Here is a 16,866-nt window from a genome sequence, read left to right as displayed (position 1 = left end):
TTGGGGCATTTAGTGTTTTTCCCAGGGGGGCATAGGGGCATGGCGCATTACTTTCAAAAAGGCATTTTAGCGCACAGTTTAGGCAAAAAGGGGCAAAAACGTTCCGTTATTACCTGAGTTAGGGAGAAACATGTAATCGTATCAGAGGCAGTTGTGGGAAAAAAACTAAATATAAACAAGCACATTTACTGGTAATTGATGTTTTGAACTTACTTTGATTTAAATTAATATATTTACCTTGCAATGTACGTTTAAGTTCCATGCTGTTTCAATACACTGTTCAGCACGACAAACATAATAAAGCAACATATGCATATGAATCTGATTATACACAGATGCACTCACATATAAATAAAACCATGTTTGTCTTATCCCATTTTCTATCAATACCCTTGTCAGATGTTTAACATTGGGAGTAAACTGATCGCTAACAATATGCAAACACTCGTTTCCGTGACATACATCCACTGAGTAGATTACAAATAAATGTGTTGATGCTATCTAAAACATTTGTATGCGTCGTTGATTATTACAGACATTTTGTTAATTCCTTCTAAATGTATGATCTCCATCGTTAATTCGATCATTTACAACATTATTTGCCATTTTTGCCGAGTCACAATTTAATTCTGTATGTCCGCCATCTTGTTAAAATGATTTAAGCGAAAGGTGCGCAAAGCAACGTAAAATCGTAAAATATGTCAGCCTAATATGCGTTTTGTTTTATTAGTATACGTCTCAGTAATTATTTAAATAATTAATTATCTTAAAGACGATAACGATTAAGAATTAATTTGTTTGTGTTTTTTAATGTTAATATGCGTAAAAATATATGTTTTGATATAACTCAATTATGCATGAAATGCACAATTTTGTTTCCACGAGGATAACATTGAGTTTTTAATAATTCATCAAAAGTCTCCGAAGTAACAGTCCACGATTATATCGTGGAGGAGTACACAACACCGACCGATAAGTTCGCTTGGTATAATATAGCCTCTGACATTATCGATTGATATTGACACGGGGTTATTCAAACATTACTGATTCACAACCGCGCGAATCTTCGCTGCCTTGGCGCCATAATCTTATGCTAGTCGGCTTAGAAGTTTTGTCAAGGGGCAATAAAGATGTTATCAATAAGGGGGAAAACAGCGGGTGCTCATGAAAGGGCAGGGCGGCAGCCTTTCGAAAGGGCAGCGTGGCGCTAAATGGCTTTGAAAGGGGGCAGCGTGGCGCTACAAAAAAGGGCATGGCGCTGCGCCACTCTAAAACGGCCTGGGAAAAACACTAGGCATGATGGATGATTAAATACAAATTAATCGGAACTGCTGATTATCCGGAACTGGTTGACAAACTGTACAATATTTTTAATTCAGACTTCGTGCTCACATTATCTTCATAAAGCCTTTCTTGTTCAGCAGCAAAATGAAAATTGCAATATGCAATCAGCATTAAACCAGAATAGCCTGCAAGTAATTCACAATCTGTTCAGGTTTAATGCAATTGCTGTTTATCAGAAACCGTAGGGTTGAAGTGAAGACTTGAAAATTTAAATCTAGTTAAAGAGAAGTAAAATTAGATTTTGTGAAGGACTAGTGACTACACACACGTTAAAATGTGCATCTGAGTGGAGAATGGTTAACATAATCACACATGATTTGTCTCCCCTAGGGCCCTGATAGCTGGTGGGGGCGCCCCAGAGATTGAGCTGTCCTTAAAGCTGATGGACTATGCAAACTCTCTCACAGGTATGGAGCAGTACTGCTTCCGGGAGTTTGCAGAGGCCCTTGAGGTGATCCCATTCACACTGGCCGAGAATGCGGGCCTTAACCCCATCTCCACGGTAACCGAGCTCCGAAACAGGCACGCTCAGGGGGAGACTACTGCTGGCATCAACGTTAGGAAGGTAGGGGTGGTAGATAGCTTTGTAGAAATATTAATGTTGTAATAAGTAAAGTGTAATAATGAGTTACTGAAATTAGCCATTCAACTTAATAAGCCAGACTTTTTATAACTTGAAACCAACAAAATGCTTCACACTCATTCACAAATCTGAGATTCCAAGCAAATAAGCACACAATGAATCTTCAGCTTCAACAGCTAAAGAGAAACCTCTTTCAAAACATGTGGTCTTGATTAAAGGCAAGGATTCACTTGCCAAACAGTGAGTCACACACAAAAATGTACAAGACAAAAAGAACAAGTACACCATAAACTGTTAACAGCAATTTTTTTCAAATACACCACTTTCCCCAATATGAAGACTTCATGACGCAAATTTCCCAATTACATGTTTTTTCGCGCACAATTTTCCCAATTTGGCTGGAACAGGTACTTTTCCCATTTGGGTAAAAAAATCCTTGGTTAATTATGAATATAACTGGGGTCATCGCCTTGGAATGGTCATTGCAAAGTATAGGTGGTTAAAACCTCATACTTTTTACATTTTTCAAAACCATGTTCTTTTTCCATATTTATTAGCAATTCTGTTTTCGGAGAAAACCCAAGCTATTGTCATAGCCAGCTCGTAGTCCGACGTAGGCGTCGTGCTAAAGCCTTAACATTGCCATGACTTTTTAAATATTGAAGATAGCACCTTGATATTTGACATGCATGTGTATCTCATGGAGCTGCACATTTTGAGTGGTAAAATTTCAAGGTGAACATCATCCTTCAAGGTCTAGGGTCGAAAAAACAAAGTCAAGGGAAGTCATAAGCTTTAAATGGACATAGTTATCTGACCTGCCAACTTATATATTTTTGTAAAATAAATCAAAGCGGCCGTGTAGGCGGCATTGTGTTTCTGACAAACACATTGTGGTAAAAGGTCAAGGTCATCCTTTACGGTCTACGGTAAAAAATACAAATTTAAGGGAAGTAATAAGCTTTAAAAAAGGAGAAAATTATTCAATATTGAACATAGCCACTTTATATATTTGGCATTCATGTGTATCTCATGGAGCTGCACATTTCGAGTGGTCAATCACAGTCACGGTATTGGCTTTTTATTATTTGCTACTAAAAATAGAGATTTGTAAGAGGCAATTATTTTCAAGGGAAGTAATTTATATAATTATAAATCCCATATTATATATTTCCTTTCCAAGAATTGAAGTTCTTTTCACAGTTACTGTACAGATTTATTATTTTGATTATTTATAACTCAAATGATTTTTTTTAAATGATATAATTATAATTTCTTTGATGTTCATTACATACCTGTGGACTTATGTCCATAGACACATGATCAACTCTGGCTATGATCTCTTTGATAAACCACAGGCCTTGGTTGTCAGTGATGTCTGACATGGTCATAATTGACTGTGAGACCCCCCCCCCCACCACCACCACGGTTTGATTGGACAAAATTCAACGGAAGTAATAAGCTTTAAAGGGAGATGATTTCTATACCTGCCAAACGATAAATAGCAATTTTATTTCAAAGTGGCGCTATAGGGGGCATTGTGTTTCTGACAAACACATCTCTTGTTGGGTCACTAGGTCAAAGGTCATGGTCACTGTGACCTCTAAAAAAAAATAATCTGACAAGCTTTCGCAGCCGAGCGTGGCACCCGTTATGCGGTGCTCTTGTTCACAAAACATTCAAGCCAAATACACAATAAACCAGTTCAAGGCTTGGGGACATTGTCCTCATGTTTATCACTGATTTCAATGGGACATTGTCCTCATGTGTATCACTGATTTCAAGCAGCTTGTCAAATCCAATCATACCGTATCCTAAACACATAATCCAGGCTCAGGGGTGGCGAAATCAAATGTCCGAGTTGCCCGAGTCGTACATTTGCTTGTCTGGGCAACTGACTTTTTTCAATTAAGTTGTCCGTGGACAGCAAGTTTTTTAAAAGTCGCGTCCAGGTATACAAAAATACATTGTATTAAAGCCGTAAATAAGTTTTACAAAACCGGATGTTGACACGCGATTACATTGTCAGTGCTATTTGCGGAGCAATCAAGCTAAAATACGTGCACTTTCCTGCGCAGTGATCTCCCTTATTCTATAAGAGACCGGGAGCATGCCGTATTTTCAACATTCGGCCCGACTGTTAGACAGTGTACAGACTGGTTTCTTTATTTTTACAATCAGACGGAAATAAAAAGTATCAATCTAAGATAATCAAAACACGGTCTACCTTGTTATTTAAGACGACTTTAATGGTAAAGATGAAACTTTTTTTTTCAATCTTCAACAACGGAGCAGAATCCCGAAGCTTTGAGCAGCCCACCGCCCAAAATCTAAGAAAGATTATGATAACAAATATGATTTAAGTAAACGCACCAGAACTTTTCAAGAAACTTGGCTAACAGATTTTCAATGGTTACCAGTTTATATAATCAAATTGCTACCAGTAGCGGAGCCTTAGTCTGATGAGGTCCACATATTGGACTAGTTTAATTTGTTAAGATTACAATGTACTTATTTTTAGCACATGTTTTAATAACACTAGCTTCGCAAGTTTTAAAGTTTGAGATAGTCTTTATATTGTTTATAATATACTGCTATAATGAATGTACCATTGAAATACAATTATAAACAAAACAAGCAAATCATACTCTTTTTGATATATTCCACATTATTTAACATTAATCAATAAATGCGTTTATCATTTATATAAACATTAACGGACAAGTGTAGTTCAGCAACGGGCAAGTTAAATTTCTTAAATGGTTGTCCGTGGACAAGTATAGTTTTTTGAGATTTCGCCACCCCTGAGGCTGTTATAAGTAATATTTCATTATCCCTGGTTATCACTGCCCTATAATTGACCCTTACTCTGTAAAAATGGGATTTTTGCTAAGAGATCTCCTTTAAATGAAAAATGCGATAAAAGCAAAAGTGTTGTCCCTGATTACCCTGTGGAGGCTGCAAAACTGGAAAACACTATTGGTACATGAATAAAGCCCCATTTTCCCAGAGCACAGCTTAATTGATAGATTGCTCAATATTTATTTGTGGTTTATATCCCATTCTGTGCCTGTTTCAGGGGGCCATCACTAACATCCTAGAGGAGAACGTGGTCCAGCCCCTGTTGGTGTCCCAGTCAGCCATTCACCTCGCCTCTGAGACCGTCCGCAGCATCATGAAGATTGATGACATTGTAAGTAGGACATGGGCTTAGTCAATGTGTCACGGAAACTCAGAGCACCAGATAAAGTGTGTATGGCATAAAATCCATTTCTAAAATACCATTTATTCAATTAATTTAGCATCTAGGATTTTACGGAATACTAAAAAAAATCTCAACAAATTGGGATTATGTCGTGTTTAATTTATAATTTTAACAGTTCACTATGAGAACAGACTTAATATGACTTATGTTTTATGTTTTTAAGTTAAATGGTTGAAAACAGTTAGCATACTTGTGGACTTTGCATTCAATTCCTGTTCAGTTTGGGTGTTTCCTACAAACAGTTGATGTGAATGGGTTGACATTTGCAAGTAAACAATTAAATCACTTAGTACAGAATTAATTCATTTTAAAAATGATTTGAGTTGTTTCTTCTATTCTGGCAAAATTGTATCTGTTGCTCTAAAAACTGGATGATGTTTATCACACTTAATTATGTGGTAATAAGTTTTTGTCCTCTACCGGTGAAATCGGAGGGGACTTATGGTTTGCGCTCTGTGTGTCAGTATGTCTGTCTGTCCGTCACATTTTTCTGGATCCTGTGATAACTTAAAAAGTTTTTCATATTTTTTCATGAAACTTGCAACATGGATAGATGGCAATATGGACATTATGCACGTCATTTCATTTTGTTCCTATGTCAAAAATTGTGGTTGCTATGGCAACCAAAAAATAAAAATAAAATCCTGAAAATTGTGGAGTTTCTGACAATGGTTGAGCCGGTAGGGGACCATATTGCTTGACAATAGCCTTGTTTATTTTAACTCTTTCCCACTCAGAAGCAAAGTACAAATGGTTATGTGCAAACAGCATAAAACCAGAACAGCCTGCGAGCAACTCGCAGTCTGTTCAGGTTTAATGTTGTTTGCTGCTCATCAGTATCTAAGGGTTGGAAATGAAGTCTTTAAAACTTGAATTTAGTAAGAAAGGGCTTTAATTAAATTTAACTTTTTAAGGGACTACATAATTAAATAAACTTTTTAAGGGACTACATGTACAAATGCGTCAAAATACATATCTAAGTGTTAAAGGGTTAAACAAACAAAATAGATAATAAAGTAAGCATGTCAAGATACTTCCAGCTAAACCAAAATGCTTGAGGGAACAAGAATTTTTGTTAAACAAGAACCTATTTCTTGGAGACTTTAAAGGAAAAAATATCACTAACATGATGTTATGTATTCTGAAATTTTACTAAATTACATTGGACTCTTGCAAAACCTATTAAATAGACAAAGCTGAAAAAAATACATGCTTGACTTAAGATTTTGTACAGCGTCAGACAAAATGGTTGAAACGGAATTTGAAATATTCACAGGTAGAAAGCATGTCAATTTGACAGATTGACTAAAATTTTGTATGTGACAATGTGTGGTTCAGGCCTTTAAGAGTTGTTTGGGGCATATTATACTTGTTTATGCCATAAAACCACCTATTGTTTGATAATATTGATGGCGGAGGCAATATCAATCAGGGTTGGCATATTGACCGGTCAATTGAGTATTGACCGGTCAATTGAGTATTGACCGGGCCGGCGGTCAATACCCGGTTAAAACTGGTCATTACTGGTCTTTACTGGTCAATACTGGTCGATTGAAAATTGTAGCATTTAAACATTACAAAGGAGCCATTTTATATTAAATCAATAATTATTCTGTAATTGATAAACTTTTTCTGAGTTATTTATTGTAAAAAAAATCTTTAAAGCTGTAAAAAGTTACTTCTTTATTATTTATGGAAACAGCCTCAAATACATAAGGACTAAGGCAATATCTTTATCTCAGTGTATCACATCTGTTACTAAAGTATTATTACTATTGTAGGTACCATAGCATTTCACTTATCTATTGATATATCTATTTGATAAGCAGATGGACAAACAGAACTCTTGTGTATTCTAGGGTTATAAATCTGGCCTCTTAGTTGGTAATAAAATGCATGCAGTGTTATGTCTCTGAACAGGGTTTTTTTACCTTATAAAACAGACGCCGAATATCAGCGTCTTCCCCCACTAAACTAGGCTGTTTTTTCCCTTTTCAGAACCGAAAATTCCCCCTTAAAATTTTTTTTTTTTTATTTTATTTTTTTTTTAATAGAAAGATGTGTCTCATGATTATAATATCTCAATTCTATTTCAATTTAATCTTGCAAAATGTAATAAATTATGAAAAAAACTATGAATATAGTGCAAACATGTACAAATGTATTGTAATCATGAGAGAGTAAGTAAACAAATCCCCCAAAAAGGGGAACGCCACGAAAATTCCCACGCGCACAATTTTTCCCCAAAGTGGAAAATCCAACGTAAAATTTCCCCCACATAAGGGCTAAAGGCCCCTTCCCCCACAACCCCCAAAAAACCCTGCTGATATTGAAAATTAAGCAAATCTGCCCTTACACTCACACAAGAAGATTACATTGTACTTGCTATTAATTTAATAGTTACTTCTAACTTGTTTCCTTTCTGTATTAAGAGGGTTTTTTCCCCTTTCATATTAAAAAGTTCAATTGGTATTCAAATGAATAAGCAATGAAAGTTCTTGATTTTGCCAACAAATAATGTTTTCCAATTGTGGGTCTACTCTTCTTTTCAATTATTTTTTTCTTTAATAATTATTTCTTATTATGTTTTTAACCAGGTTTTTAACCAGGTTTTCCGAAGGAAAAAACTGGTTATTAGATTGGCGAATGCGGGCGGGCTGGCTGGCTGGCGGGCTGGCGGAACAAGCTTGTCCGGGCCATAACTATGTCGTTCATTGTCAGATTTTAAAATCATTTGGCACATTTGTTCACCATCATTGGACGGTGTGTCGCGCGAAATAATTACGTCGATATCTCCAAGGTCAAGGTCACACTTTGAGTTCAAAGGTCAAAAATGGCCATAAATGAGCTTGTTCTGGCCATAACTATGTCATTCATTGTGAGATTTTAAAATCATTTGGCACATTTGTTCACCATCATGGGACGGTGTGTCGCACGAAAGAATCACGTCAATATCTCCAATGTCAAGGTCGCCACGACTAAAAATAGATTTTTTTTTAAAACAAACTTACAAAGGGGGTTAATTTTGTTTGTTCATTTCAAAAGTTCAGTTTGAGTTTTCTCCCTTTATCAGATTTTTTTTTCACAATGAAAACCTGGTTTTGTGACAATTTTGTCCCTTGTTTATTCTTATATCAATAAAAATTAAAGTTTTTTTCACTATTTTGTTTAAAAAGTATTTAAAGAAATCAATGCAAGAATACATGACAAGTAAGGATTGTGCCAAAAAGGTGCCATTTAAGGCCCTATTATCAGTTTTGAGTGCCCCAACCTTGATAGGTGAGAAGACTGTTAGAAGACTGTGGGGACAGTGGGGTATGAGGAACAACTCATACACATTGTTGAATCAAGCACAGAATTATCTGAGCATCATAATTCATTAGAATTGAAAAAATGTTCAATCAACCAGAAAAATCAAATTGACCAGCTTTGACTTATTTGCAAAATTTTGAGAGATTGGCCTACAAATTGCATGAACAGGTATAAAATAGTGGATATTAATAGCTTAAGACATTATTGGCAACATGTCTGTTTAATTTATATTATCAATATTGTTTAATTAGGCATGAAATATAAATTAAAATTGGAGGTAAAGTTCAATCGACCAGTATTGACCAGTAATGACCACTTCGGGAGTATTGACCGGGGCGGTTTTAACCGGTAAAAACTGCCGGTTAAAACCGGGGGCGGTCGATTGGTGCCAACCCTGATCTCAATGTTTAAATGGTTATAATGATGTTGATGTATTATGTTTTCTTTTACAGGTGAACTGCATGTGATGACAGTGTTCTAATTACTACCAACTGTGTATGAAAAGAATTGTCATGTCATCGGACAGCTGAAAGAAAAAACAGAACATGTTCTGGGCAGAGAAGTTTTTAACTGCTATATGTTCATGTGTGCTTAATTGTGTGTGCTATTAAAAACAAGAACATGGACGAGTTTACACATAAAATCTATTTATTTATTGGAGGAATATTAAAGCATTCTTTGTGTTCTTGAATAGCTCATTTTCTATGAGAACTTTGCTTTAAAATAAGTTCCTATTGCTTGTAGGAAATGTGCTTGAACAAATATCTTACTAAGATTACTTTGTGATTAATTGGCAATATTCATTTTCTTAAGTACTTAACTGTCTGATTTTTTTTAGATTTTCTAATAAATTTAAGAAATTAATGTCAGTGTTTTTATTATGTCTTTCGTATCTCCAACCTTGCTTGTCTGACTACCGAGAGTTTACCGGTTTCGAAGCAAGCTTAGACAGAATTGGCTTTAAACGGACTACATGGACTTTTAACAATAAACATTTGTTACTCTGAATATGAATAATTTCATGATCCTGTTTATCAATTGAACCCTTCAGATGAAGTTCATGTGCAGATCTTGTTCATACATGATAATCATCCTGATCTACGTACATCACTGCTTTACTGGGTGGCTTCAAATGAAAATTACCATGAACTCGTTTCATGAATGGGCATGTGTGTTAACATGTGTGATATTGTGGTTATCTCCGCCGTTCGTCTGTCCGTCCTGGCCACTATCTCCTCCTACACTATACGCACTGGAACCTTGAAACTTACACACATGGTAGCTATGAGCATATGTGCGACCCTGCACTATTTGGAATTTTGATCTAACCCCTGGGTCAAAAGTTATGGGGGTTGGGGTCAGAGATTTTCACTCATTTTTTTAGGTTATTTTACTATAATTTCTTCATTTCTACAGCGATTGTCTTCAAATTGATACCGAACCTCTCTTATGACAATACGGTCAATCTCAACTATGCATGGCCCAATTACCAACCCTGGGGCGCCCCGACAACATAGGCCACGCCCACCCAAAATTGCAGTTTTACTATAATTTCTTCACTGATTCACTTCAAATTGATACTGAACCTTTCTTATGACAATACGGTCAATCTCAGCTATGCATGGCCCCATTACCAACCCTGGGGCACCCCGCCCACATAGGCCACGCCCACCCAAAATTGCCTCTTACTATAATTTCTTCATTTCTACACCGATTCACTTCAAATTGATACTGAACCTCTCTTATGACAATACGGTTAATCTCAACTATGCATGGCCCCATTACCAACCCTGGGGCGCCCCGTCCACATAGGCCACGCCCACCCAAAATTGCCTTTCACCCGGTACTATATTTTCTTCATCTCTACACCGATTCACTTCAAATTGATACTGAACCTCTTTTATGACAATACAGTCAATCTCAACTATGCATGGCCCCATTACCAACCCTGGGGCGCCCCGTCCACATAGGCCACGCCCACCCAAAATTGCCTTTTACTATAATTTCTTCATTTCAACACCGATTTACTTCAAATTGATACTGAACCACTCTTAAGACAATACCGTCAATCTCAACTATGTATGGCCCGATTACCAACCCTGGGGCACCCCGCCCACATAGACCACGCCCATCCAAAATTGTCTACCATAATTTCTTCATTTCTACAATTTACTTCTAATTGATACGCGTCGGCCTCTGCCGCGCCATTTCTAGTTTATTTATAAACTTATTGTACCTGCTTATTTTGCAGATGCAAAATTTAGAGTAGAAAATGTGCAAATGTTCGCGAGGTCTGGTTGTAAATGCTCTGGCTATACTTATTTAACATCCGACTCTGATACAAATGGTGGAAGCACTGAGACTTGATTGCCCGGGGATCTCTTCAATAATTATTGATCGTAATTGCAAGGATTCGACTATGGTCCAATTTTGTAGGTAAATTAATGATCCCTTTATCTTCTGCCCATGGTAGTTTTCAATTGTTAAAATCAATTAATCTAAACGTTTCACGTGAGATCATGTCCGTTTAATGTAGTATCGAGATGAAAGGATCGATGCTGATCGATTAGCACTCTTTATTGCCTATTTAGCGTACCAGTCTTACGAAAGTGGTACCAATAGACGAGTTAACGCGTGACGTCACACGCACCTGCAAAGTTTAGACTCCGCCCACTGGTTGGCAAAAGAGGTGCAATTTATATAAGCGCATATAGAGAAGGTTGACGAAATCTTCGTTTTTCGGCGTAAGCTGAATAAGCCAGCTTTTCACCCTGACTTGACCTTTGTAAGTGTCCAATAATACTCAAATAAAATTTCCCGCGGCTAGGTACGAATGAATACACTTCATTTATTACATTGGCTGATTTGAGTATAACACCAGAACATTGGAAACATATCCGCGTCTTTGTAACACTGTTTTACTGCATGAAACAATTTTATCTCTAATGAAAAGGCCCAATAGATAGAACAGTTTTACAATCAATTTTCGACATAAATACAGTTTGTGCGTTCACCTTTTATTTTCAGAGAATTACCAGCGCAAAAGCGTTTAACTAAAGGCTATGTTGTCATATTTAGTACTTACTTGCATTGCATTTCAACCCGCGAGGTTTCGGGTCAATACGCGGTCATTTTGTGAAAGTCAGAGTTTATATACAGTTCATCACCGGAGTTCGCAAAAGGGGTTGCGATCATTGTGTCTTACTGACAATAACGTAGTGACTGTAATGCATTGCATTCCAATCCGCAAGGTATCAAGGTCAGTTTGCGGTCAGTTGCAGAAATCTTTATATAAACGCCGTCTCGTAAACTGTGTGCACTTGAAGTCTGTTTTGATCAGAAAGATACTAAATAAAGATATTCGGCGATATTATTGTGGTATGTCAATCATCGATTTTTAATATGGTTTCAAAATTTGCATGATAAGGACCAATTTTGATAAAATTAATTAGAAATATTTATCCATTTAGACCAGTTTATTAAGCATGACCACAATAATTCGCTATACTATAATTATGCAATTAAATAAGATTCGAGTATTGCCGGCTGACCTATATGCACTCGTTTATTTTCATGTTTCTTGTGTTTTTCTATTCTGTAAATATAGATATCTGAGTAATAATATCACATAAAGCAAAATAAGCCACGAAATCTGGCGCAACACCCCGTAATTGATTTGCTTATGATGTAGCTAACAACTGCGCAGAAAAAAAGGCATCCGCTACTTTTTATCTCATAGAGATAACTTTTGATCGTTCATAAACATCGACCACAATCAACGCCGTATATCTTTTTTAAAGATATTTCTTGTTAATGATAATCATGCACAATATCGAATATAATTCTACTAATTATGTCTGAATAAAACATTAGCATGCAAGGAAATGCATCTTTGGAACGATTTTATTGTTTTTATTATTATTTGTTTTTACTGACAACGAACTCGGGAGTGGAACACAATCTAAGAGCTCGGTATGTGGTTAAACAAAAATCTCTCTACTTGGCACTTCATCGCGACCATTTTTAGTTAAAAACTTCTCAGAAATTAAAATTCATTTAGAATGAATTAAATTTAATGAACGAAAACAAATAAGGATAAAAACAAACAACGAATAGGTCAATTGTATGTAACGCGACATAGGGTAACTGATTTGAACCTTTATGTGTCTGGAAAAACTTACCTTCTTACACATTCAATAAATTCTTTTATTTAATGTAATTGTTTTATTTTATTGTTCACACTAATTTTGGCACTCTTTGTTGCAGCATTTATATCCCGGTGTATAATTGCACCTTTGTTATCACAAACCGATTATCTCGTTATGATCGGATACTGTCCAGACAATTACAAATAAAACATGGTGTCATAAACCCAGGGACCTACACTTGGACCGCTGCATAAACCACATGTTGCAGACGAGTGTCTGGTCAGTAAACATAAGTCACGATACCTCTATGTCATCTCTTGGCATATTGAGCAATCATTTAAGCCACATTTTAAAGCTAAAAATACTGATAAGTTAATTTTTTATGAAATATTTTAACAAAAATGAAGACATTTGTCGGAAATGTATTAACGGGAACGAGTGTATATATTTATTAGCCAGTTAAACTTAATAATACATTGTTTAATAACTATACATTTAAATATTGTGCAATTTTACTGCTATGCAATTAAGGTATTTAACGGGTACCGGCAAAAGTTAACTGCGCTATTATGTGTAAAGATTGTACATTACTGCAGGGTCCGAAACACGATCATGAACATAAGCAGTCACAAAAGGGGCCGTTAGATAAATTAAATATATGCATCTATCATAAAATGCTATATTTTTATCACTCCTTATTACTAATAGAGATTTCAATATACATGCAAAGACAGTTACATTTGGGTAATTAATATGCAGGGGTTTTCCGTTTGTATGGTAAATTGAATTTATATTCATTCAATATAAACGAAACGTAAATTCATTCAATGTAAAAGAAAATTACCACAATATTTAAAAATAGTACTGTATTCCGCTTTTAGGGCTTTTTTTATAATTGATTAAATGCACCTCTGACTCTATTGATCGCTGATGAAATAAAACACTATCCACACCACTTAAAATTATAATACAATTAAAATATGTTTTATTAGTGTTTAAATATAATTTATTCAAGTCTTATTATCAGAAAGAATACGGCTAATTTATTGTTTTGTTTTGTGGAATTGTCAGTATTAAGTCTTCCGATCACGTTTACTCTATGCTAATAACTACTTCGTATTTTTATGAAGAGGAAATTTTATTTGTGAATATACATTTATTTGGTACTAAATATGCTATATTTGCACTTTTTTTTTAAAGAGTTTTAATGTTTATTTCGTATTTATTATCAATTTATTGACTAAACAAAAGCCCTTTATACATGTTTTACGTTACTGTAACCAGTGTTTTTGCCAACCAGTCAGTGCGCATGCGCGGAAAATCCCGAATGTAAACAATAACAATTAACTCGTCTATTTAAAAAATACGCTGTAATTTCCAACTATTAAGTTTCTGTTAAAAGAAATATCATTTTACTTTTAAGAAAACGATTTGGTCTTAATTAAAACACTGGTGGAAATTTCTGCTTACAGCCAGTACGATACGAAACGCAGCCAACATGATATAGCAAATTACCGACTCTTCATATGTGCGCTTAATTAATTTCTTTTATAACAAAAGAATAAAAGAATCTCTTCAGATACTGACTGACAAAATAAGGCGATATAAACGTGTTTGCTCTTAAGAAACATGCTGTCACTGCATAACTATGCAAACATTTATCAGACCGGATATTATGGTTAATGACGAAATCCCCTAATACGTTGAACCGGTATCTAAATATTTTGACATTGGCCCAATATACATGTTCATGCACATGAATACATCTTATTATTCTATATCCGATAAATTCATCCAATGGGCATTCTTCATAAGTACCACGTGACCGTCCAATATATTCCGGTATTGGATCCAAAAAGTCTGTATTTTTTCCATATTGGACAGTTGAGTACAAGTGCACTAAGCAATTGTTTTATAACGATAAAAGCCGTTACCGAGAAAATGTATCCGAATGTACAATATTCGATTACACAGGCGATATTTAGATTGTATTTCTTAAATAAATAAATTGGAAAAATGTTAGAAATAAAAAAACAAATGCAACAGCAAGTGATATTGTTACTGTTTTAAATTGAAAAACAAATGCAACAGCAAAACAAAAACTCTATTTTATTAACCTCAATGACAGCTTTAATCCAATGCTTATAGCAACACAGTTCAATGATATGCCCTTCCATTTTCTGTTCTTCCATCCCTTTATCGAAATGTATTTAAATCCACACTTTCTTTGATAGCGTTTGTATCCCATGCTAACCATTCTGACCCAAAACACGATTTACGAATTCGTAATCCTGTCGGAGCGAGTTGTTTTATTCCTATCGAAGTTAACAATTATGCATTACAAACACACAATCCGAAATACGTTTTGGATTCGTTCGATGATTTAAAAAAATATTATGATTAATTTACTGTTAAACACAAACACGTCCATAGTGATTAGATCTAGTGTTGTCCTTAAAAAGAAGAAAGTCTTGCTTATACTAGTATGTTTCGTCAGAGAAATGACGTCACACGAGATACGTCATAAATTGCGTAATCAGATGAATGAAAATAAAAATACGGAAAGCTGGTTTGGTAATATATTTTGAAGAAGACACAAAAGAGCGTTAGAAAGGGATATAGAATAAAAAGATTATTAGACGTTTAAACTGTACAATACGTGATATATTTGGACTCGCACACAGTTTGAAGTCATATTGGACTCGCCTAACGGCTCGTCCAATATGACTTAAACTGTGTGCTCGTCCAAATATATCTCCGTACTGTACAGTGAAACGTCTAATAACCTATAATAATTACATATTGACTCATTATACTTTTTATGCTAATCCCCAGCCTAATAAGAACTATTAGAAGTATAGACATACGTGGACATAATTTTATTTATTGAGTTAAATTATGAAAAGCCATATACAATTACCGTGTCCTTTACAAGCCATGTACAATAACCGGGTCCTTTACAATACATTTGAACATCTAACGATAGCAAGTGAAGGGTCATTCACCTTTTTTACTTTACTTTGGCTATCAGGAGATACCTTTCCTACGTAATGCGTTTACGATGACTGATTTCCAAATTGTCACTTCTTATTATAGCAATGATATGGGTCACATATATTTATGCATTTGCGTTTAACGACGTACCTTTCGGTTACCTTTTCGATTGACACCGCAATTTATGTCGGGTATGTGGGAATACATGTTTGCATAATTAGCATGTATATATGGCCATCACACCACATTCGGTATCAGTTAGCAAACTGTGTTAAATGCGAAATAGATCAACAACGATGCGAGATAAATATATAAATACGAGATCTCGTATCATGTTCTCAATTTATCCCATCATCAGACGTGCATTGTCGAAATAAACCACGGTGGAATAAATTTTCCTCTATTCGGCAGTGCTGAAATATAGATCTAGCTGTCACGCGCGGCGGAGAATGGTCATATTACTCGGATTCAAGTATAAAGTAAACATTTTAAGTAAAATCGAATCAGATTCAACAAAACAAACACTTTGATGCCAAGATGTAATATATTTTTAACACATAATGCAACTCAAAAAGCAAAAAAAACATTATTTATAAATATTAAGTGCGCGTACTCGTGACGTCATTATTAAACGTCATACGGCACAATGCATGTTCTTTCACGCTAAAGCTGCAGTAGTACAGTCCCTGGGCACCTCCAGTATGCAAAAAAGAGTGAAAGCTGATTGATATACCATTTTTTAGGTTAATGTCTGAAGTGTCAGAAAATTTTGGGTGGACATGCCGCGTGATGGTAGGTTATTTGTAATCCAAGATGGCGTCCAAGATGGCCGCCAAAAATGATAAAAAATCCAGTTCTCTGTTTTTCAGTCTGAATTTTCTGAATTTGAATAATAATAGTATTTTTTCTTGAATAAACAATGGAAAACATACTTTTGTCGCAAAATATGTCACTTTCGGCCATATCTTTCGACAAATATTTAAAAAAAAATGACAAAAAAGTATCAAAAAATGCGAAAAAAGGCATAAAAATTTAAAGTGAGTGCAAACTTTAAATTCTGTTGCTTGTAATTTTATAAAATTATTTCAATTTTATACCTGTTTAGTGTACAAACATCAATACTCTTTACATAGATGCGGTTTTCATCTAAAACGGACACAGCATTGTTGACTTATTCCAATTTAAAGGTGGGTGGGGTAATTATAAGGTTTAGTCAATTA

The 16,866-nt window shown here is 35.2% G+C and overlaps 1 protein-coding gene across 1 annotated transcript in view; it reads left to right on the top strand.

Moving 5' to 3' along the window:
* The window catches only part of LOC127871784 (T-complex protein 1 subunit delta-like), a 31,241-nt gene extending 21,873 nt beyond the window's left edge, over nucleotides 1-9,368 (top strand). Inside the window, exons 12-14 of the mRNA XM_052414981.1 lie at nucleotides 1,675-1,909; nucleotides 5,007-5,120; nucleotides 8,957-9,368. Of these exons, the coding sequence (XP_052270941.1) occupies nucleotides 1,675-1,909; nucleotides 5,007-5,120; nucleotides 8,957-8,971 (364 nt within the window). The 3' untranslated portion in view covers nucleotides 8,972-9,368. The remainder of the gene's footprint in view (nucleotides 1-1,674; nucleotides 1,910-5,006; nucleotides 5,121-8,956) is intronic.
* Nucleotides 9,369-16,866: the final 7,498 nt, after the last annotated feature.

The sequence above is a fragment of the Dreissena polymorpha genome, chromosome 3 (genome assembly GCF_020536995.1).
Source record: "Dreissena polymorpha isolate Duluth1 chromosome 3, UMN_Dpol_1.0, whole genome shotgun sequence".
Classification (NCBI taxonomy): domain Eukaryota; kingdom Metazoa; phylum Mollusca; class Bivalvia; order Myida; family Dreissenidae; genus Dreissena; species Dreissena polymorpha.
This window is presented reverse-complemented; position numbering and strand designations above follow the sequence as displayed.